This window comes from Dendrobates tinctorius, unplaced genomic scaffold (assembly GCF_039654945.1).
Source record: "Dendrobates tinctorius isolate UK_male_01 unplaced genomic scaffold, ASM3965494v1 ptg000034l, whole genome shotgun sequence".
In the NCBI taxonomy this organism is placed as follows: domain Eukaryota; kingdom Metazoa; phylum Chordata; class Amphibia; order Anura; family Dendrobatidae; genus Dendrobates; species Dendrobates tinctorius.
Window position 1 is genome coordinate 11,359,550 of NW_027361702.1, and position 19,995 is coordinate 11,379,544.

The 19,995-nt window shown below is 44.6% G+C and overlaps 1 protein-coding gene across 1 annotated transcript in view; it reads left to right on the forward strand.

Annotated features, from left to right (window-relative positions):
- Window positions 1-19,995, forward strand: part of ARL13A (ARF like GTPase 13A) — a 224,333-nt gene that overhangs the window by 164,235 nt on the left and 40,103 nt on the right. The window contains exon 7 of the mRNA XM_073573174.1: window positions 7,164-7,281. Within this exon, the coding sequence (XP_073429275.1) occupies window positions 7,164-7,281 (118 nt within the window). The remainder of the gene's footprint in view (window positions 1-7,163; window positions 7,282-19,995) is intronic.

Below are 19,995 nucleotides of genomic sequence, written 5' to 3' on the forward strand. Positions count from 1 at the left end.
AATGGTCGATGATTATCTCGAATATGGTGATGGGTCTGCTTCCAGAACCCCAGGAGGGGATCACCAGTAGAAGAAAAATAATTTTCCAAATCTCGTTACCCAGGAGGGTTTTGTTTGCACCAGTTGTGCCTTTGCCTTTTTGTTCATCATGTTGCCCAATTTTTGATTGGCAGCGTTGTTTTTGAAATGGAACTGTAGAGATCATAGACGCTGATTGGTCCAAAACTTTTATTGTACATAGTTTGCACCTCTTTAGGTGCCCTTTCTTGGTTTTACATATAGGACTTCTTTGTGAAGATAATGGTTACACAAAGACACTTTGCAAAGATGATGTTTTTGAATGGACAATTTTCGAAGAATGATGTCTACCTCAAGGGACACTGCAAGAAATCCTGGCTGGGAGCAGTGTTCAGCACTTTGCAAGAATCTTTGAATGTTTTATGATGACGTATTTGATAATGTTGTGTCTTATGAAAAGTAAATGTCTTTTATAGCATGTTTGATACAGAAAATTAGAAAAGTTTTGATACAGAATGTGAGAATTGAATAAAGAATAAAGAATTGGAAGTGACAGGTGACAGGCCAAGTACAAATGGTCAGTGTCTTGCGTCTAGAAGAGACAGTGAAAGTAGAAAAATAAATGTGTACTAGAGAGAAAGAATAATTGCACTTTGAACTAGGAATTGCACTTAAAGAAATTTTTGATACTAAGATAGGAAGTTAGCCTGTTTGTAACGTTTAAGAGATGTGCCTCCTACATTAGGAAGATTAGATAAGTATTGTTAAACAGCATTTAAAATTTTTGTGTGTTCCTGTATTGTACTTTTGTTGTCTTGCAGCCTATGGACGTGCTGTGTTTAACGGGGGGGTATGTGGCGCCCCTAAGGCTTCAGTCACCACAGAGGTACTGCTCCTTCTCCTAAGGTGTGGTACCCCACCATCCAGGTAGGCTGGAAACTCCCTTTCGCATTCCAACACCTGCACCCCACACACAGGATAGTTCAGCAGGGACCCATCCATGCTTTATGCTGGAAAAGTCATAGGGTGCCTTTTGTGGTCTCTGGCTTCGTAACACGAGAGGTGCTGGGGAGGCGGGTGGAGTTAGCTATAAAAGAGAGGGAAGGTGTAGGATTTCAAGTCAGTCTGACAGAAGGTCAGTCTGGGGTGAGTCCCAGAGAAAGGAAGTCACTCAGACAGGAGTGAGGGATCCCTGGAAGAGGGATGGAGGAGGGAGTGCTGCAGCTGCCTCAGTGACCTGAGCCAGTGGGCAAGGGAAAGGAACAGAAGGAAAGAGACGTAGACTGGAGACTACAGATTCCATAATAGAGATAGAACAGATCGGAACAAAGGAGAATAGAAGGATGGTGGGAAGCAGGTTGAGAAAGAGAGAGAACCCTTCCAGTCAAGAGCGCAAAGGCCGGGGCCCGGTCCCCGAGGTTGATTGGATCTTTATGTCCATCAACAGACACCGGAGGAGTAGTGATCCACTAATGCCTTACTCCCATCATAGACTTGGGACACAACAGCAACTGAATAGAGAGCCGGGACGGAGAGAGGAGTCCCCGCAGCAGGCTACAGCTGTCTGTCATACAAGTAGAGAGACTAGGAACACCTAGAGAGAGGCATTCCAGGGTAACTAAGTACTGGAGTGCTTCGCACCTAAAGGTGCATTGGAGGAGTTGTTCAGTAAGGTACATATTGGCGGAGTGTGGAGGGGAGAATCCTATCCTGTCTGGAGGTTGACTGGGGCCTTGACCTGAAGAACACAGTGCGGAGGCAGGCAGTTGTGTGAACTGCAAACAGTGAGTAAAGCTTTGGAACCGCATACTCTGTTGTCCTCCAGTTATTCCAGCACCGCTACACCAGGGAACCAGCATCTATACCATTCTGCGCCTCTCCTCATCCATTGTACCTACACTGCCCTGGGACTACAGCTCCACCTGTGGGGAGCTACACCATCTTTGCTGCACCACACCATCAGTCCCAGTGGATCTGCATGCAGCGTTGGCTCAACATCTTACTTGCCAAACACCACAGGTGGCATCACGAACTATCCAAATAAACTATTACACCATTAACATCACCGCCATTGATATTGGGCGCCCAGGACCACGGACCGGGTCACCGCTGCTGTGACACACATTCCCCCTGACACCGGCCCGGTACCGAGTACCCCACTGCCCTGGGTGTGAGGGGCGACCCATGTACCTCGAGCCAGCCCTAGGAAGAAGACTACACAACCCATCTGATAGAGAGATCCCTGATTTGCTTCCAGGCTAGCCTGCTCCTGTGCCATCTGTAACCAGGACCCAGGACTGCGTTTACCAAGTAAAGGTAAAGAAACTGCAGCCTGTTGTGTCCTTGCCTCCTTCCTGCAACATCCTCAGCACTGCTACATCTCTGTGCCAAACACTGCACCCTCTTTCCCAACACCTATCTACACTGCCCTGGGACCAATAGCCCTGCCTGTGGAGGGCTACACCATCATTGCTGCACTACACCATCTGTCCCAGAGAATCTGTCTGCAGCGCCAGCTTAACACCTTCATTGCCGAACACCACAGGTGGCGTCACAAATCACTTATAAACTTTGTTCCCAACTCAACCCCTTTTACATGGGCGTCCAGGGCCACGGACCGGGTCACTGCTACTGTGACAATCCCCTCTGAGAGACCGGCCCCGTACCGAATACCCCACAGCCCTGGGAGGGCGATCCAATAGCCCCCACAATCCCTCACACAGTATGATAGCCACAAAGCCCCTCACTTACTATGACAGCCTCCACTCAATATGATTCCCCCACAGTCCCTCACAGATTATTATAGTCTGCACAGCTCCTCACTCAGTATAATTTCCAACAAAGCCCCCTACAGTATGATGGCCACCAAAACTCCCACACAGTATGATGGCCCCACACAGTATGATGTCCCCACTGCCCTTCACTTAGTATGACAGCCTCCACTTAATGATTCCCCCACAGTCCCTAAATTAGTATGATGACCACCACAGCACCCACAATTATTGACATTCAAAAACAAACAAACAATGCATACCTACCCTCATTCCCCCCGATGCACCTCTCTGGTCTGTGCAGTGTGAGGACTGAGGCCCAACACAGCAGGTGCAATTGGAGTGTCATCATTGTGCCTGGAGTGTGCTGAGGTTCAGATTTACAGGCAGAGGCCATTGGATCCCTGATGCACCGTTCTATTCAATGATATCCTATCCTGAGCATACTGAGTTCAATGAAATTTTGGCGACAAGCCGGGGAACCGCTCTTCACCTTCAGCACCACCTCTGAGGGCAGGGTTTCCTTTGTCAATTGTTTCCTCAACCCTCTCTTTGATGTGCTTGTGGGAAGTCAATGAGTTGTTCTGGCAGCACTGGAGGCTTAACAACAACCTCTAAGTCTGCTAAATTTGTACACCTATTAGGCCAAGTCACGCTTTAGTGATGTATCAGTGTATCACCTGCACAGCGAGGCTCATCCTTAACCCTCCGTCAGGAACAATGGATCTGAGAGGCGCAGCTCTTCTACTTTCATTTCTCCCTTTCACCAGATTTTCAGGAAACCCCCTCCCTCTAGATAGTCTCCTGGCTCTAGCTGCTGTGTGAAACCTGATATCACAGTTGGTCTGCAGAGCTTCAGGAAGGAAGATATAGCTGTGCTGGCTTCTCAGGCTCATTGGTCCCAAACAAATCACAATTTATAAGGTTGGTATGTAATGTTTTTAGTCATTACTATTGTTTATTTAGCTTGTTTTATGAATGGATAGATAAAGGTTTGTGGATATTTCATATAAATAAGGCAGATTTTCTTACAAATGAAAGTGTACTTCTCAGGAGTTTTGAAATTTGTGTATATCAAAGTTATTACTTTTTTGTTGAGTAAATGGGTTTGTTTTGCACCTGATAATGTGTAGTCTCTTTTATTACATCCCTATGAAGGTCTCTGATCACTTTTAGATCACTGAAATTGAGAAAATTAGATATTCTAGGATTTTTCTAGCCTGCGCTTGACAGGCACATTGTTCCATTACGAGTTAGTGCGAATATTTTTCCTGACGGAGGGTTAATCAAGTCCCAAAATCAGATTGCAGGATGCTATTCCATCCTTATATACTAACATATAACATGTTACACCTGAGGAAGCAGCAATCTGTAGTGAAACGAGTAGGGCACCAGCCTATCCCCTTGCCAGCTCCATCTTTTCTCTCTCCACATTCACATTTTACTTTGGTGTTCTGGATAAGTTGTTTGGTAACTATATGGAAAGTTATGGTTCCATCTTGTTATTTGAGATTCAACATGTTTTGCACTTTATTGCTATAATAGAATGATTGTATAATGTTGTCTTAGTGTTGCTCTCTTACATTTTTCACTGCATTTATCACACTGCTCACCAACATATTAACTTGATGGGTTATGTGCCTTTTGTGTGGAGGATTTTAGTATGTGCCTCACCTTATCTTGGTGACACTCAAACTCTTTCTTTCATTCCATATTTTGGAATTTTTGGGGTTTTTTATTTGGTGTAGTGTCCTGAGTGCGTTACCTATATGGAGGTAATAAAACTGATTTTGTATGTATTTATGTTTTTGCACCATTTTTTGTTGCTGTTTCCTATACACATTGAGGTTTCGATTCATCAGTGCCGGCCATTTGCTCACTAGTTTTGGTGAAGGATGCGCTGGAGCAAGTTTCTGCCGGAATCCTGGTGGCAAATGGTTGATGATTCAGGATCTGAGACTTTGTACAATGTTAGGGTCAGAGTATAACTCGGATAGGTGCTATGTGATGTTCCATCGAACAGCACTCGCTTCAATGTTATACTATGGGGCACTGCCGACTAGTGTTTATTTTCTCATGCCGAGTTTGCATGCGTATATCGGACGGAGCACCACCATGTAAATCTATGGGTGTGAGCAAAACATCTGACTGCACTTGGGTGTAATTCGGGTTCATTCATATGTACGCCGACTCACAGAATGGAGAAGATGTAGAAATTATGTTCTCCGTCTTCTCCGCACCCAAGTATTTTGTTACATGGTATACGGCATAGGTACCAACATTTTATTCCCTGATATATGTTTGATTATAACCTGTTTAGACTACGCTACCTGTGTTATTGATGTGTCAAGTTCCCATTATTTCGTTTTCTTTTCTTTTTGTATATTTTGTATGTAGTTTTATGTAAACCTCATGCAGAGTTGGCACTGGGGAAGGGGTAAACTTAGTAATGCCCAGGACTATCATTCCCAAACGAGACCCCCCCGCAAGACACCACACATCTGAAGCATCGATGGGCCATCAGTCTAAGGGGAGCCTTACAAATCAGAAACTACACTGATAATGCCAGACCTGCATTATTACTGCAGTTTCTAAGGATAGAAAGACCACTGGTGATATAAAGGTCACATGAGCAAAGGTCCTTCACCCTGCGGTGATCGGCTGGTATGCCTTTACGCTCTCTTTGTGTATATAGCATAAAGTGGATATAGCACAGACTATATATATAGACTATATATAGAAACGATTGTATATGTGGCGCCCCTGAGGGTTCAGTCGCCACAGAGGTACTGCACCTCCTCCTGAGGTGTGGTACCCCACCATCCAAGGTGGAGACACCTGTCCACACTCCAACACCTACACCCCACACCACAAAGTAGTGTAGCAAAGCACCTTCGGTGGCTCCCTGCTTGGAGCACGAAACATGCTGGGAGGTGGGTGGAGCTGAGTTTACATAAAGAGAGCGGGAGAACATTAGGATAGGGTCAGAGAGTTTGAGAGATCCCCAGGAGAGGGATGGATTGATGGAAGTGCTGCAACAGACCTCAGTGACCTGGGTCTGCTGGAACAGGAAAGAGACATTTTAGAAAGCCTGATTCTCCATAAGAAGGAAAGGATTAGTACGGAACGTGAGGAGAATAAGAGAACAAGGACTAGGGTTAGAGGAGAGCCCTTCCCAAGTTCTAAGCGCAAGGCCGGGGTCCGGTCCCCGAGGTTGTATGGATACTTATGGTCCTGCAGCAGACACCGGAGGAATAGAAGTAGTGACCACTTTATTCCCACACCAGACTTGGGGGCATAACAGTAATGATAGTGAGCCGGAACTAGGTAGAAGGAGTCCCCGAAGTAGGCTACAGCTGCCTGCCATACAAGTAGAGTTCGTAGGAACATCTGACAGGAGGAACTCCAGTGTAACTCAGTACTGTGAGTACTTCACTCAAAGGCGCTAAGAGGGAGACATTCAGAAAAGGCACATATGTTGGCGGAGTGTTGGAAAGGAGAACTTCATCTTGCCTGGAAGTTGGCTGGGCTCCTGACCTAGAGGACACAGCATGGATGCGGGCACCTGTACCACAACAGACTGTGAGTAAAGCTTTGGAACTACATGCCCTGGTGTCCTCCACTTATTACTGCGTCAGCCTGTCCGACACTGCTACATCCCTCCTGCGCTCGACACTACACCATCTAAGTGTCACTTCACCTACACTACCCTGGGACTACAGCCCTGCCTGTGGAGGGCTATAACATCATTGCTGCACTACACCGTCTGTCCCAGAGGATCTGTCTGCAGCGTCGGCTTAACATCTTCCTTGCCGAACAACACAGGTGGCGTCACGAATCACTCATATAAACTTTCACCACCATAAGCACAATGAAACAACCCTTTCTGTAATGGAGCCCCAGGGCCACGGACCGGGTCACTGCTGCCGTGACAAACCCCCGTTGAGAAGATCAAACGGCTCGGTACCGAGTACCCCACAGCCCTGGTGAGTGAGGGCGCTCCAACTATCACACAGACAGTATACAGCCTTAAAAAAGGAATGTAAAAAACGCAAATATGTTTCATCCTAGCATTTCTGCACCAAAAAATGCATTAAAAATGCTGCATCAAATCTGGATTAAAGCAGCATAAAAAAGGGGAAAATACAAAAAATAAGTAGAAGGGCAGAAAAAATGCAATAATCAGAGTAGATTTCTATTGTACTTCTTGGTGCAGAGCCTTGCAGGAAAAATAGAAGAAAAACGCAGCGTTTTTGCGCAGCTGGCCATGGTCTCATTGTTTGCTACTTTGCCTTACATACAAGAACAATGTAGAAATGAGCCGCTACTGTATATGGAGTAACTTTTCATATGCTTTTTATTCTTGTTTTCCAGTGATGTGTCAGGATCCGACATGACTCACGACAGCAGCACCAAGCTTGTGAAATACAAACATGCATTTCCAGGTGGCAAGAGACGACCTCTAAAACCTATCCAAAACCTGCTGACACAGGTACTAATATTATGATGATGTTGCTTGGTTCTTTGGAGGAGTAGTGGGTGTTCCTCAGTTGTGACACTTTAAATATCTGTTTTCATCCAACAGAAAAGTTGATAATTACAGTCATGGCCAAAACTGTTAGCACCCTTGAAATTGTTCCAGAAAATGAGCATTTCTCCCAGAAAACAATTTCAATTCCATAAGTTTTGTTATGTACATGTTGATTTCCTTTATTTGTATTGGAACAACACAAAAATACAGAAAAAAAGGAAAATTGGACAGAATTTCACAGAAAACCCCCAAAATGGGCAGTAGAAAGTTGCTGGCACCCTCAACTTAATATTTGGTTGCACCCTTTGGAATAAATAACTGTAATCAATCGCTTGCTGTAGCCATCAACAAGCTTCTTACACCTCTCAGCTGGAGTTTTGGACTCTACTTTTGCAAACTGCTCCCGGTCTCTCATGTAAACTTGCCTTCTCCCAACAGCAATTTAAAGATCTTGCCACTAGTGATCAGTGGGATATAGATCCGGACTCGTTGATGCCACCTTGGAACTCTCCAGCTAGTCATTACTCACTGAAACGCCGCAAGGCTGAGTAATCAAAATGTCTGTGGTCGGAAGCTAGCAGTGTACGTCATAGACAAATGGGTGATACAAAAGAATAGTCAGGTCATGGTCCAGGGATCAAAATACCAGGAAAATAGCAGATTAAGCAATGGGTTAAAAGCTAATGATTGGTCAGAGCGCAATCCTATGTCAGTCAACAGATCAGAGAACCGAACAACACGGCACACATATGTAAGGGAGGTCCAGGACCATATTCATGGCTGAGCACTCTGGTGTACCTGAGCCCTGGCCTCCTCTTCATTCTTTCACCAGCATACCTGTGTCTTCTCTTTCTGCACCATCAGGGATTCCACTGTGGTGCTGAAGGCTTTCTACATTTGGTTTTGAAAGAATTGAGACACAGTCCTGTTCAAATTCAACAAGTGAAACTTTACTTGAACAACTTGGCATCCCATTCTTGTCAGTTACAACATCAACAGCAAGTTCCAAGCAGTTCTTATTCTGTTCTTTCCCTGTACTTAGTTCCACATCCTCCAGTACATTACGGGTAATAGTGCCTTAGGCGGTACCGCAGCTTTCTCCCTGTTCAGACTCACTGTGCTTGGGTATTCCCTGGCCTTTTTCGCCCTGATCCTGAGAGCATCAGCCCATGCAATAATCTGCCACATGCTATACAATCCGCACCCTGTACTCATCCGGACCGCTTCCTTTCTCCAGCTATGAGCTGCTGCAATCCTGCTGCTTGATACCATACTTCTCTTCTGGATTATAGACTCCAAATGGCTAACCTTCTCTTCTTCTTCTTTAACATTGTGTGACTGCTGTGGTGTCCTGGGCCTAGAGCCCATGTGGACTATTCGGGCGCCCGGGACCTTCTGACTACCTAAAGCAACATTCCTAGCTTACCACACAGCAGCCCCTCCTGTAGTTAACCCTTTCCTATACTATTCACTAGCTGAAAGCTCTGTACACTATAATGCTCCCATCTAGTGGCCAATCCAATAACTACACTTACCCTATACACAAGTGTTTCTCAACTCCAGTCCTCAAGACCCACCAACAGGTCAAGTTTTCAGGATATCCTTAGCATTGCACAGGTGATTTCATCACCTGCTCAAACATTAATTCCATCATCTGTGCAATACTAAGGAAATCCTGAAAACATGACCTGTTGGTGGGTCTTGAAGACTGGAGTTGAGAAACACTGCTTGCTATACACTATACATAGCAGCATTACAACGGTATAACATTATACATATATACATTTAGCAAGACACGGTAATACACATAACAGTGTAGCTGTACCATTATATAGACATGGTCATACATTTAATCATACAGCAATACCATAATGTATTAACAAACATACATACACTGATAATATATGGCACCTGAACGAAAGAGAAAGGCAAGGGCATTACCGTAATATATCATACCCCCTACATTCCTCCTTCTCTTTAATTTGGTCATCCCCAACCAAGTACCGTGAGTAGGAAGCTACAATTGGCACTAATCTGAGGCAGAGACCTGACTAAAACACATGGATGACGCTCAGGCAACACCCTATCTTTGATTGGACAGCTAAACTGTCATTCAAGACACTGACAGCTCAGCTGACCACAGCCTCTGATTGGACAGATGAGCTGTCCATCAAATACTGACAGTTCAGTATGCCCCAGCACTAGATTGAACAGCACACAGTAATTCACTGAATCCAGACACGCAGAAAGGTGGAATAGTGACACAAGCGCTTTGTTTCCATTAATTTCTGGGTGATTCTTGAAGTATGTTTGAGATCATTGTCCTGCTGGAAGACCCATGACCTAGGACGCAAACCTGGCTGTCTGACACTGGGCTCTACATTGTGACACAAAATCCTTTGGAAGTCTTCACATTTCATGATGCCTTGCACACAGTCAAGTGCCAGAGGCAGCCAAGCAACCCTAAAATAGCTTTTAATAGATTTTTCTCTGCCATCCAACTCCAGGGAGGTTAGCTACAGTGCCATGGGTTGTAAACTTCTTGATTATGTTGCATACCGTGGACAAAGGAGCATCAAGATGTCTGGAGATGGACTTGTAAACTTGAGATTGATGACATTGTTCAACAGTTTTGGTTCTCAAGTCCTCAGATAGTTACCTTCTCCTCTTTCTGTTCTCCATGCTTAGTGTGGCACACACAGACATACAATGCAAAGATTTAGTCAACTTCTCTTTTTACCTGGTTTCAGGTGTGATTTTCATATTGCCCACACCTGTTACCTGCCACAGGTGATTTTGAACAAGCATCACATGCTTGAAACAAAGTTGTTTACCCACAATTTAGAAAAAGGTGCCAACAATGTCTGTATAATTTGCCTTTATTTGTGTGTGTGTGTGTGTTGTTCCAAAATACACACAAAGGAAATAAATATGTGTATAACAAAACAGGTGTAATCGCAATAATTTTTTTGGAGAATTTTTTTATTTTTGGATAAATTTCAAGGGTACCAACACTTTCGTCCACAACTGTCTATACAAAGCATTTGCATACATTCCAAAATTTGCATCCCTTTTTCCAGAACACTCTTTCGCCTATCCCAAATGAACCTGAGGGTAATGCACTTAGAGTTTTTTGAGGAGTTTTTATTTTCTGTATCAGGTCTGTTTCAAGAAACTCTTGGAAAATAGTTTAAAAAATGCTTGAAAGACTATTTATGTCTATTGTAAAGCCACTTTTTTGGTCATATGTTCAGACTTTTGAGGATTTTTTTCTGCTTAAGGTTTGAAAAAGGCCTGGTGGGAAAAAAAGAAAGTGTATGTCTCTTCTTCTGTGGCTCCTGATGGACTCGGCTCCAACTAGGCACTGTCAAATCAAAGGATTGCAAAAAACGCTTCAGGAAAAAAACTCTTCCAAAACTCTTCAAGTGTATGTGCCCATTACGTCTCCCCTGGTTTTTCTAGGAGAAGCCGCTTTAGGAAAACGTCTTTTCCCTGAAGTGGCTTCGCTGGCAGCTTTGGCGTCGTTTTTTCGAGTGGTTGTTCCGCCGGCATCTTTTCTCTGTACTTACCATTATAATGATGATGTTGTGTGCACATATCCCCAGATGGCTCCAGGAAACAAAAAACTCCTTCAAAAACTCCCCAAAGAAGGAGCATTTCTTGAAGTTTTTGATCACCTCTTTCCATGTGCACATACCCTGAAAATGCCCCCACAGAAAAGCAAAAAATGCCAAATTTCAGAAAAAATGTTTTCTTCAAGCCCACTTTACCTTGTTACGTTGGACCATCCCAAGAAAATACGGAAGTTTTGGTGTAAGAATTTGGACTTTCCAAAGTACAGAAATTGGTAAATATTTGCTAACCGTGACAAAGACGGTGAAACTAAATTGTATTCACTCAAATGGGGGAAAGATAGCCATGGATAAAAACAAGAGTATATATGTTAAACTTTTAATTCGATACTTTATGAATAGGATACAAAGAGGTAAATTTGAGTTGGGGTTCTTGGGGTATAAAGAGTAACATTTATCGTTATGGAGAGGGACAAGCCAAGCCTGACATTTCTTATTTGCTTTTTTTTCAGCTGTCAAACTTGATTTCCGTCACTTGTGTTTTCATTACTTCACTGACAATGGTGACAATATTGTAACAATATTAACTTTATGTGATATAAATGTGCCAACACTGACACCTAGTGTCCATAGCCCTGTATTGTCATTAGAATAACCACAAAAAAACATTTACTCACAACTGTAATTGTCCGTGTACTATATCCAGATTTCTAATTAGTGTTGTTCTTTCAGTATTTCTAATGTGGATAAAAGGTTTTAAAACTAAAGGGGAGCTTATTGTCAGCTTTACAGCCTGACCTAGATGCAGGACTAAAGCTTGGTCTTGATATTCAGGCGCCTCAAAAAAATCTCCACAGCTCCTCTCAGATATTGGGATTCACAAGTTGGATTTACTTGAGAACTTTAGTTTTGAGAGGATAAAAGTAGTCTTTTTAATGACATCCCTTTCTTCATCCAATGCAGAGACCTTCTTCTGCTATAACTATTGTTCCCGACATTCTAAACAGACCCCCAAAAATGACCCTTTTACGAGTCATGCCAACTCCTAGACCTTCAAAATTATCAAAAGAATAAAGAAAAGAGCTTCACACCAGGTCCATGTGGCCAAACTGAAAACGAGCAAGTCGCGTCCACAAATTCCAAGTGCTTAAATGGACCTGGTCGGGACTGGGGTTAAAAGTGCTAAAAGTTGCCCAATTATTGTGCTGCTTCAAGTTGTGCAAAAACTTTGTGATATTTCAAGGAGTTTTGCACCAGAAAAACTCCTTGAATCAATTTCCTTTCTTCCAGTGATAACTTATTGCTCTCCCACTGCTCAGAGGGCAGATCCATAGGTCACAGCAGTGAGTAATCACTCCTGCTTACCAGCAAATCTGTAGACACATACGCACTCTTTGGTCTTCCAGCACCACATGTCCCAGCCACACCAATAAACTTGGCTGCTCCGCTTCTACATCGCCCTTTATAGCTGCCATTGCCATCCCCTCCATCGTAAATGCCACCTTGTAACAGAGGCAGACATTGCTGGAGCAAGACCACACAGAATGTAACACCGCTGTCGACATGACAAACGGTTTATAAAAAAAAACATATCTGTAGAAATTACAAAACAAGCAAAATTTTGCTCAAAATGTAACTGTCATTTTAAATTTATTCCATAATAATGTAGAGTAAGTGATTTTAATAAACTTTCAAATACGCCTTATAAATGAAATCCGAAAGAAAAGCTTTCAGAATTCTTCTAGAAGATTTTTCCTATGCTGTTTCTGATCTAGACAATTTGCTGGATGTCAGGGTAAGGCTGGGGATAGACTTGCGAGAGCTATGCGAGAAACTCGTGCGAGTCTCTCGCATCAATATTCGGCACTGCCGCCGGCACTCGGGACCGGAGTGTGCAGCTGCATAGAAATACATACAACTGCACACTCCAGTCCGAGTGCCAGTGGCAGTGTCGGGTATTGATGCGAGGCTCTCGCAAGTCTGACCCTGGCCTAACTCCCTATTCAATTCCATAGATACTGAATACGATTTCTAAGGGTGAGGACAGAGACTAAACAGCATGCATGCTCCTGGCTGAATCCCATGCACTGTATGTCAGTGCAGCAGCAGGTTAGTTCAGTCACCGACACAGTGCTCCAGCTATGTCAGCTATTGGTTGCCTGCACACAGCTCCTCTGCCCAGTTAGCTGTTTGTTCTGTGTGTCTGTGCTGTACAGTTAACTCCCGCTGCCTGTCAGCTGATTGTCATGTTTATTTAATGACATTGGCACTTCTCAGTGTACAGCACAGACACACAGAACAAACAGCTAACAGGGCATCTGGAGATCATTTACATCAGCACTTCTCAGTGTACAGCACAGACACACAGGACAATCAGCTGACAGGGCAGCAGGAGCTCAGTGACATCGCACTTCTCAGTGTACACCACAGACACACAGGACAATCAGCTGACAGGGCAGCAGGAGCTCAGTGGCATTGGCACTTCTCAATGTACAGCACAGACACACAGAACAAACAGCTAACAGGGCATCTGGAGATCATTTACATCAGCACTTCTCAGTGTACAGCACAGACACACAGGAGAATCAGCTGACAGGGCAGCAGGAGCTCAGTGACATCAGCACTTCTCAGTGTACACCACAGACACACAGGACAATCAGCTGACAGGGCAGCAGGAGCTCAGTGACATCGCACTTCTCAGTGTACACCACAGACACACAGGACAATCAGCTGACAGGGCAGCAGGAGCTCAGTGGCATTGGCACTTCTCAGTGTACAGCACAGACACACAGGACAATCAGCTGACAGGGCAGCAGGAGCTCAGTTACATCAGCACTTCTCAGTGTACACCACAGACACACAGGACAATCAGCTGACAGGGCTGTTATGAATGAGTCACCGAAGGAGGAAAAAACAAAAATACAAGCTAAGTCCAGAAAACCGGAGAGGTTGGTAGCTATCGGATTGCAGACCCCCTGATCCTATCAACAACAACTAACAGTAGCCATGGGTGGTTCCTATGATGCCCTAGACTCCTCGATCACAATCAGAGAACTAAATAGGCCTAAAGAAAGAAAGGGGAAATCTAAACTGCCCCAGAGCAGACCCCAAAGCAATAGGCAGCCCCCAACATATAATGACGGTGAAGCAAGATGAAAACACTAACTCAGATAGAAAGATAGGTTGAGCAAACGATGGGGCCCAAGCTAACTAAAAAGGACAGGATAGAAAAGCTGCTGTCTGCAATCCGCAAAAAACCCTACCAAAAAATGTCCCAACCGTCTGATAGGAAAAACAGGCCCTGAAGTCGCTAGGACTTCAAAATGACTATATCAGCACTCAGGTAAATTCTGAAGACAAAGCAAAGAGACAAACTGATCAGAGACAAAAATGGAACTCAGCACACCCCCGACCGGGGATGGCTGAACTCCAAAAAACAAAGTAAACAAAACAAAACTAATAAGTTCAATAGCAGAGCAAAAACTTATCTTTGGGAAGCAGGAATCAGACTGGTCTCCAAGAATCCAGCAGAGAAATCACCAGCGACTTAGAAGGGCGTTGACTGCCTTATATCCAGTCAGAAGTTCCTGTTACCCAGTCATCATCTACCAGCTCAGGTGTTTGGTAATCAGCCTCACTACTTTCCTTCACCAGAAGAGGGAGTTCATCAGACATCGACGGTGAAGGGGAAAATGACCTCACAACAGTACCTCCCCCTTGAGGAGGGGTCACCGAACCCTCATCCACGCCACCAGGGCGATCAGGATGGGCCCGATGAAAGGCACGAACCAATCTTTCGGCATGAATATCGGATGCAGGGACCCAAGAATTATCCTCCTGGCCATAACCCTTCCATTTAACCAAATACTGGAGTCTCCGTCTAGCCAGGTGAGAATCCAGTATCTTCTCAACCTCATATTCCACATTACCTTCAACCAATACCGGGTCAGGAGGTGCCACCACAGGAACTACTGGCTCAACAAACCTCTTTAACAGAGACTTATGAAACACGTTATGGATCTTAAATGTAACAGGAAGAGCCAAACGAAAAGAGACTGGATTAAGAATCTCCAAAATCTTGTAAGGTCCAATAAATCTAGGTTTAAACTTTGGAGAAGCCACCTTCATAGCGATATTCTTTGATGACAACCAAACCATATCACCCACCTTAAACTGGGGACCAATGGTCCTATGCCGGTTGGAAAACCACTGGGCCTTTTCCTGGGAGAGAGACAACTTATCCACCACTTGGTCCCAGATCTGGTGCATTCTCTCCACCACAGTGTCAACACCTGGGCAGGCAGAAGGCTCCACCTGCCCTGAAGAGAATCGAGGATGAAACCCAAAGTTACAAAAAAAAGGTGACATCAAAGTGGCAGAACTAGCTCTATTATTTAAAGCAAATTCGGCCAAGGGCAAAAATGAAACCCAATCATCCTGATCAGCAGAAATAAAACATCTCAAATACGACTCCAAAGTCTGGTTTGTTCTCTCTGTCTGCCCATTGGTCTGAGGGTGAAATGCAGAGGAGAAGGACAACTGAATTTCCAGATTGGAACAGAAAGTCCTCCAAAATCTAGACACAAACTGAACTCCTCTGTCAGATACAATGTTCTCAGGAATCCTGTGCAAGCGAACCACCTGTTGCAAAAACAAGGGCACCAACTCTGAGGAAGATGGCAACTTAGGGAGTGGTACAAGATGGACCATCTTAGAGAATCTATCACAAATCACCCAAATAACAGTCATTCTCTGAGAGACAGGCATATCAGAGATAAAATCCATTGAAATATGGGTCCATGGCCTCCTGGGCACTGGCAAAGGCATCAACAACCCACTAGAGCGAGAACAAGGTTTAGACCGAGAGCAAGTCCCACAGGACTGCACAAAATTCCTGACATCACGAGACAAGGCGGGCCACCAAAAAGACCGACTCACCAAATCTCTAGTACCAAAAATACCTGGATGACCAGCCAATGCAGAGCAATGAACTTCAGACATCACTCTCTTCCTCCACTGGTCAGGAACATACAATTTTCCAATGGGACAACGCTCAGGTTTGTCCTCCTGAAACTCTTCCAGAGCACGTCTCAAATCGGGCGAGATGGCAGAAAGAACTACCCCCTCACCTAAGATGGTAGCAGGCTTGGTCACAACAGGAGAATCAGCAAAGGAACTCCTAGAGAGGGCGTCTGCCTTGACATTCTTAGTGCCCGGAAGAAAAGAGACCACAAAATCAAAACGTGTAAAAAACAAGGTCCACCTAGCCTGTCTAGGATTCAAGCGTTTGGCCGACTCCAGGTAAATCAAATTCTTGTGGTCAGTAAGGACCACGACTTGATGTTTAGCTCCCTCCAACCAATGTCTCCACTCCTCAAATGCCCATTTCATGGCTAACAGTTCCCGATTCCCCACATCAAAGTTACGTTCGGATGGGGAGAACTTTCGGGAAAAGAAAGCACAGGGATTCATTTTAGATGTTACAGGATCTTTTTGGGACAAAACAGCTCCTGCACCAATCTCAGAAGCGTCCACCTCTACCTGAAACGGGAGTGAGACATCAGGTTGCCGCAAAACCGGAGCAGAAGTGAACCTTCGCTTCAGCTCCTGAAAGGAAGAAACAGCCTCCGGAGACCAATTCAGCACATGAGCACCCTTCTTAGTCAAATCAGTCAATGGTTTGGCAATACCAGAAAAATTAGCTATAAATTTACGATAAAAATTAGCAAAACCCAAAAACTTCTGGAGTGCCTTCAAAGAAGTGGGCTGAACCCAATCATAAATGGCCTGTACCTTGGCCGGGTCCATTTCAATAGTTGACGGAGACAAAATAAATCCCAAAAATGAAATCCTCTGTACACCAAAAAGGCATTTCGATCCCTTGACATACAGGGAATTCTCCCTCAAAATCCGGAACACAGTCCGAACATGATCCACATGAGAGTCCCAATCCTTGGAAAAGATCAAAATATCATCCAGATAGATGATTAAAAATTTATCCACCAAGTCTCGGAAAATATCATTCATGAAGCACTGGAAGACAGAAGGGGCATTAGTGAGCCCAAAAGGCATCACCAGGTACTCAAAATGTCCCTCCGGAGTATTAAACGCCGTCTTCCATTCATCCCCATGCTTAATGCGAATAAGATTATACGCCCCCCTGAGGTCAAGCTTTGTAAACCAGCAAGCACCTTTAACTCTGGAGAATAGATCAGAAATCAGGGGTAACGGATACTGATATTTAACAGTAATTTTGTTGAGGGAACGATAGTCAATACAAGGCCTTAATGACCCATCTTTCTTAGCCACGAAAAAAAAACCAGCACCTAAGGGTGAAGAGGATGGTCTAATATAACCCTTCTCCAACGACTCCTTAATATAGGATCGCATAGCCTCGTGCTCGGGTACAGATAAATTGAAAAGTCGACCCTTGGGAAATTTACACCCAGGGCTCAGCTCAATTGCACAGTCATAACTCCTATGAGGAGGCAAAGACGCAGACTCATTCTCACGAAATACATCATAAAAATCAGCCAAATAGTCAGGAACATCATGCGACTGGGGAGAGGTGGAGAAAACAGGAGCATCACTGAGGGCACACCGACAACCCCAACTCACCACAGACACAGATTTCCAATCCAAAACTGGATTATGGATTTGCAACCAGGGAAACCCCAGAACAATGGTATCATGCAAATTTTGCAACACCAAAAATCTGCAATTCTATTGATGGTCTGGGGCGACCCGCATTACCACCTGGGTCCAAAACTGAGGTTTATTCTTCGCCAAAGGAGTAGCATCAATACCCCTCAAAGGGATAGGCGTCCGCAGAGGTGTCATAGGAAATCCACAACACTTAGCAAAATCCAAGTCCATCAGGTTCAGAGCTGCTCCCGGATCCACAAAAGCCTTAGCAGAAAACGCGGACAGGGAGCAGATCAGAGTAATTGCCAGAAGAAACTTAGGTTGAACACCACCCACAGCAAATGTGTGTGCAAAACGTTTCTCTCGTTTAGTGCAGACAGAAATAATATGCGAGGCATCACCACAGAAGAAACACAGCTCATTACGCCTTCTGAACTCCCGACGTTGCGCCCCAGACAATACTCTCACATTGCATAGGTTCAGACATTTGTTCAACAGGTGGCAACACCTCTCGTGCGGTTTTGCGTTCACGCAAACGCCGATCAACCTGAATGGCTAATAACATAGAATCGTCAAGACCAGAGGGAACAGGAAATCCCATCATAGTATCTTTTACGGTTTCTGACAAACCCTTCCGAAAGAGAGCTGCCAAGGCACCATCATTCCAGGTAGTAAGGACCGCCCACTTTCGGAATTTTTGACAGTACAACTCTGCAGAATCCCGACCCTGGCTCAATGCGAACAGAGCCTTTTCAGCCTGATCAATAGCATTAGGTTCATCATACAACAACCCCAAGGCTTGAAAAAATGCATTCACATTAGTAAGACTAGGATCATCGGGTTTCAAAGAAAATGCCCAATCCTGGGGATCGCCGCGCAGCAAAGAGATGACAATTTTAACCTCCTGCGCGGAGCTCCCCGACGAGTTAGGCTTCAAGGCAAAAAATAATTTACAATTATTCTTAAAATTCAAAGATTTAGACCAATCCCCAAAAAACACATCAGGAGTAGGGATCTTTGGTTCAGCAGCATGTGAATGAGCAAGATAGGCGGAAATTCCCCGCACTTCAGCAGTGAGCTGCTCCACATGATCAGACAATTGCTTCATCTCCATTGAGCAAGAAAAAAAACATTCCCCCTACGGCCTCAGAGACATAGAGGAAAAAATATGCACAAAAAAAATTCTGACAAACTCTCTTTTTCTTTTTTTACAATTCTTTCCTGCTATTGAGTACCCTAGGATCTGCGATATGGCTGGTCATTCTGTTATGAATGAGTCACCGAAGTAGGAAAAAACAAAAATACAAGCTGAGTCCAGAAAACCGGAGAGGTTAGTAGCTATCGGATTGTAGACCCCTGATCCTATCAACAATAACTAACAGTAGCCGTGGGGGGTTCCTACGATGCCCTAGACCCCTCGATCACAGCCGGAGAACTAAATAGGCCTAAAGAAAGAAAGGGGAAATCTAAACTGCCCCACAGCAGACCCCAAAGCAATAGGCAGCCCCCAACATATAATGATGGTGAAGCAAGATGAAAACACTAACACAGATAGAAAGATAGGTTGAGCAAACGATGGGGCCCAAGCTAACTAAAAAGGACAGGATAGAAAAGCTGCTGTCTGCAATCCGCAAAAAACCCTACCAAAAAATGTCCCAGCCGTCTGTTAGGAAAAACAGGCCCTGAAGTCGCTAGGACTTCAAAATGACTATATCAGCACTTAAATTCTGAAGACAAAGCAAAGAGACAAACTGATCAGAGACAAAAATGGAACTCAGCACACCCCCGACCGGGGATGGCTGAACTCCAAAAAACAAAGTAAACAAAACAAAACTAATAAGTTCAATAGCAGAGCAAAAACTTATCTTTGGGAAGCAGGAATCAGACTGGTCTCCAAGAATCCAGCAGATAAAATCACCAGCGACTCAGAAGGGCGTCGGCTGCCTTATATCCAGTCAGAAGTTCCTGTTACCAAGTCATCATCTACCAGCTCAGGTGTTTGGTAATCAGCCTCACTACCTTCCTTCACCAGAAGAGGGAGTTCATCAGACATTGACGGTGAAGGGGAAAATGAACTCACAACACAGGGCAGCAGGAGCTCAGTGGCATTGGCACTTCTCAGTATACAACATAGACTCACAGGACAATCAGCTGACAGGGCAGCAAGAGCTCAGTGACATCGCACTTCTCAGAGTACACCACAGACACACAGGACAATCATCTGACAGGGCAGCAGGAGCTCAGTGACATCAGCACTTCTCAGTGTATACCACAGACACACAGGACAATCAGCTGAAAGGGCAGCAGGAGCTCAGTGACATTGGCACTTCTCAGTGTACAGCACAGACACACAGGGACAATCTTCTGACTGGGCAGCAAGAGCTCAGTGACATTGGCACTTCTCAGTGGTACAGCATAGTCACACAGGACAATCAGCTGAAAGGGCAGCAGGAGCTCA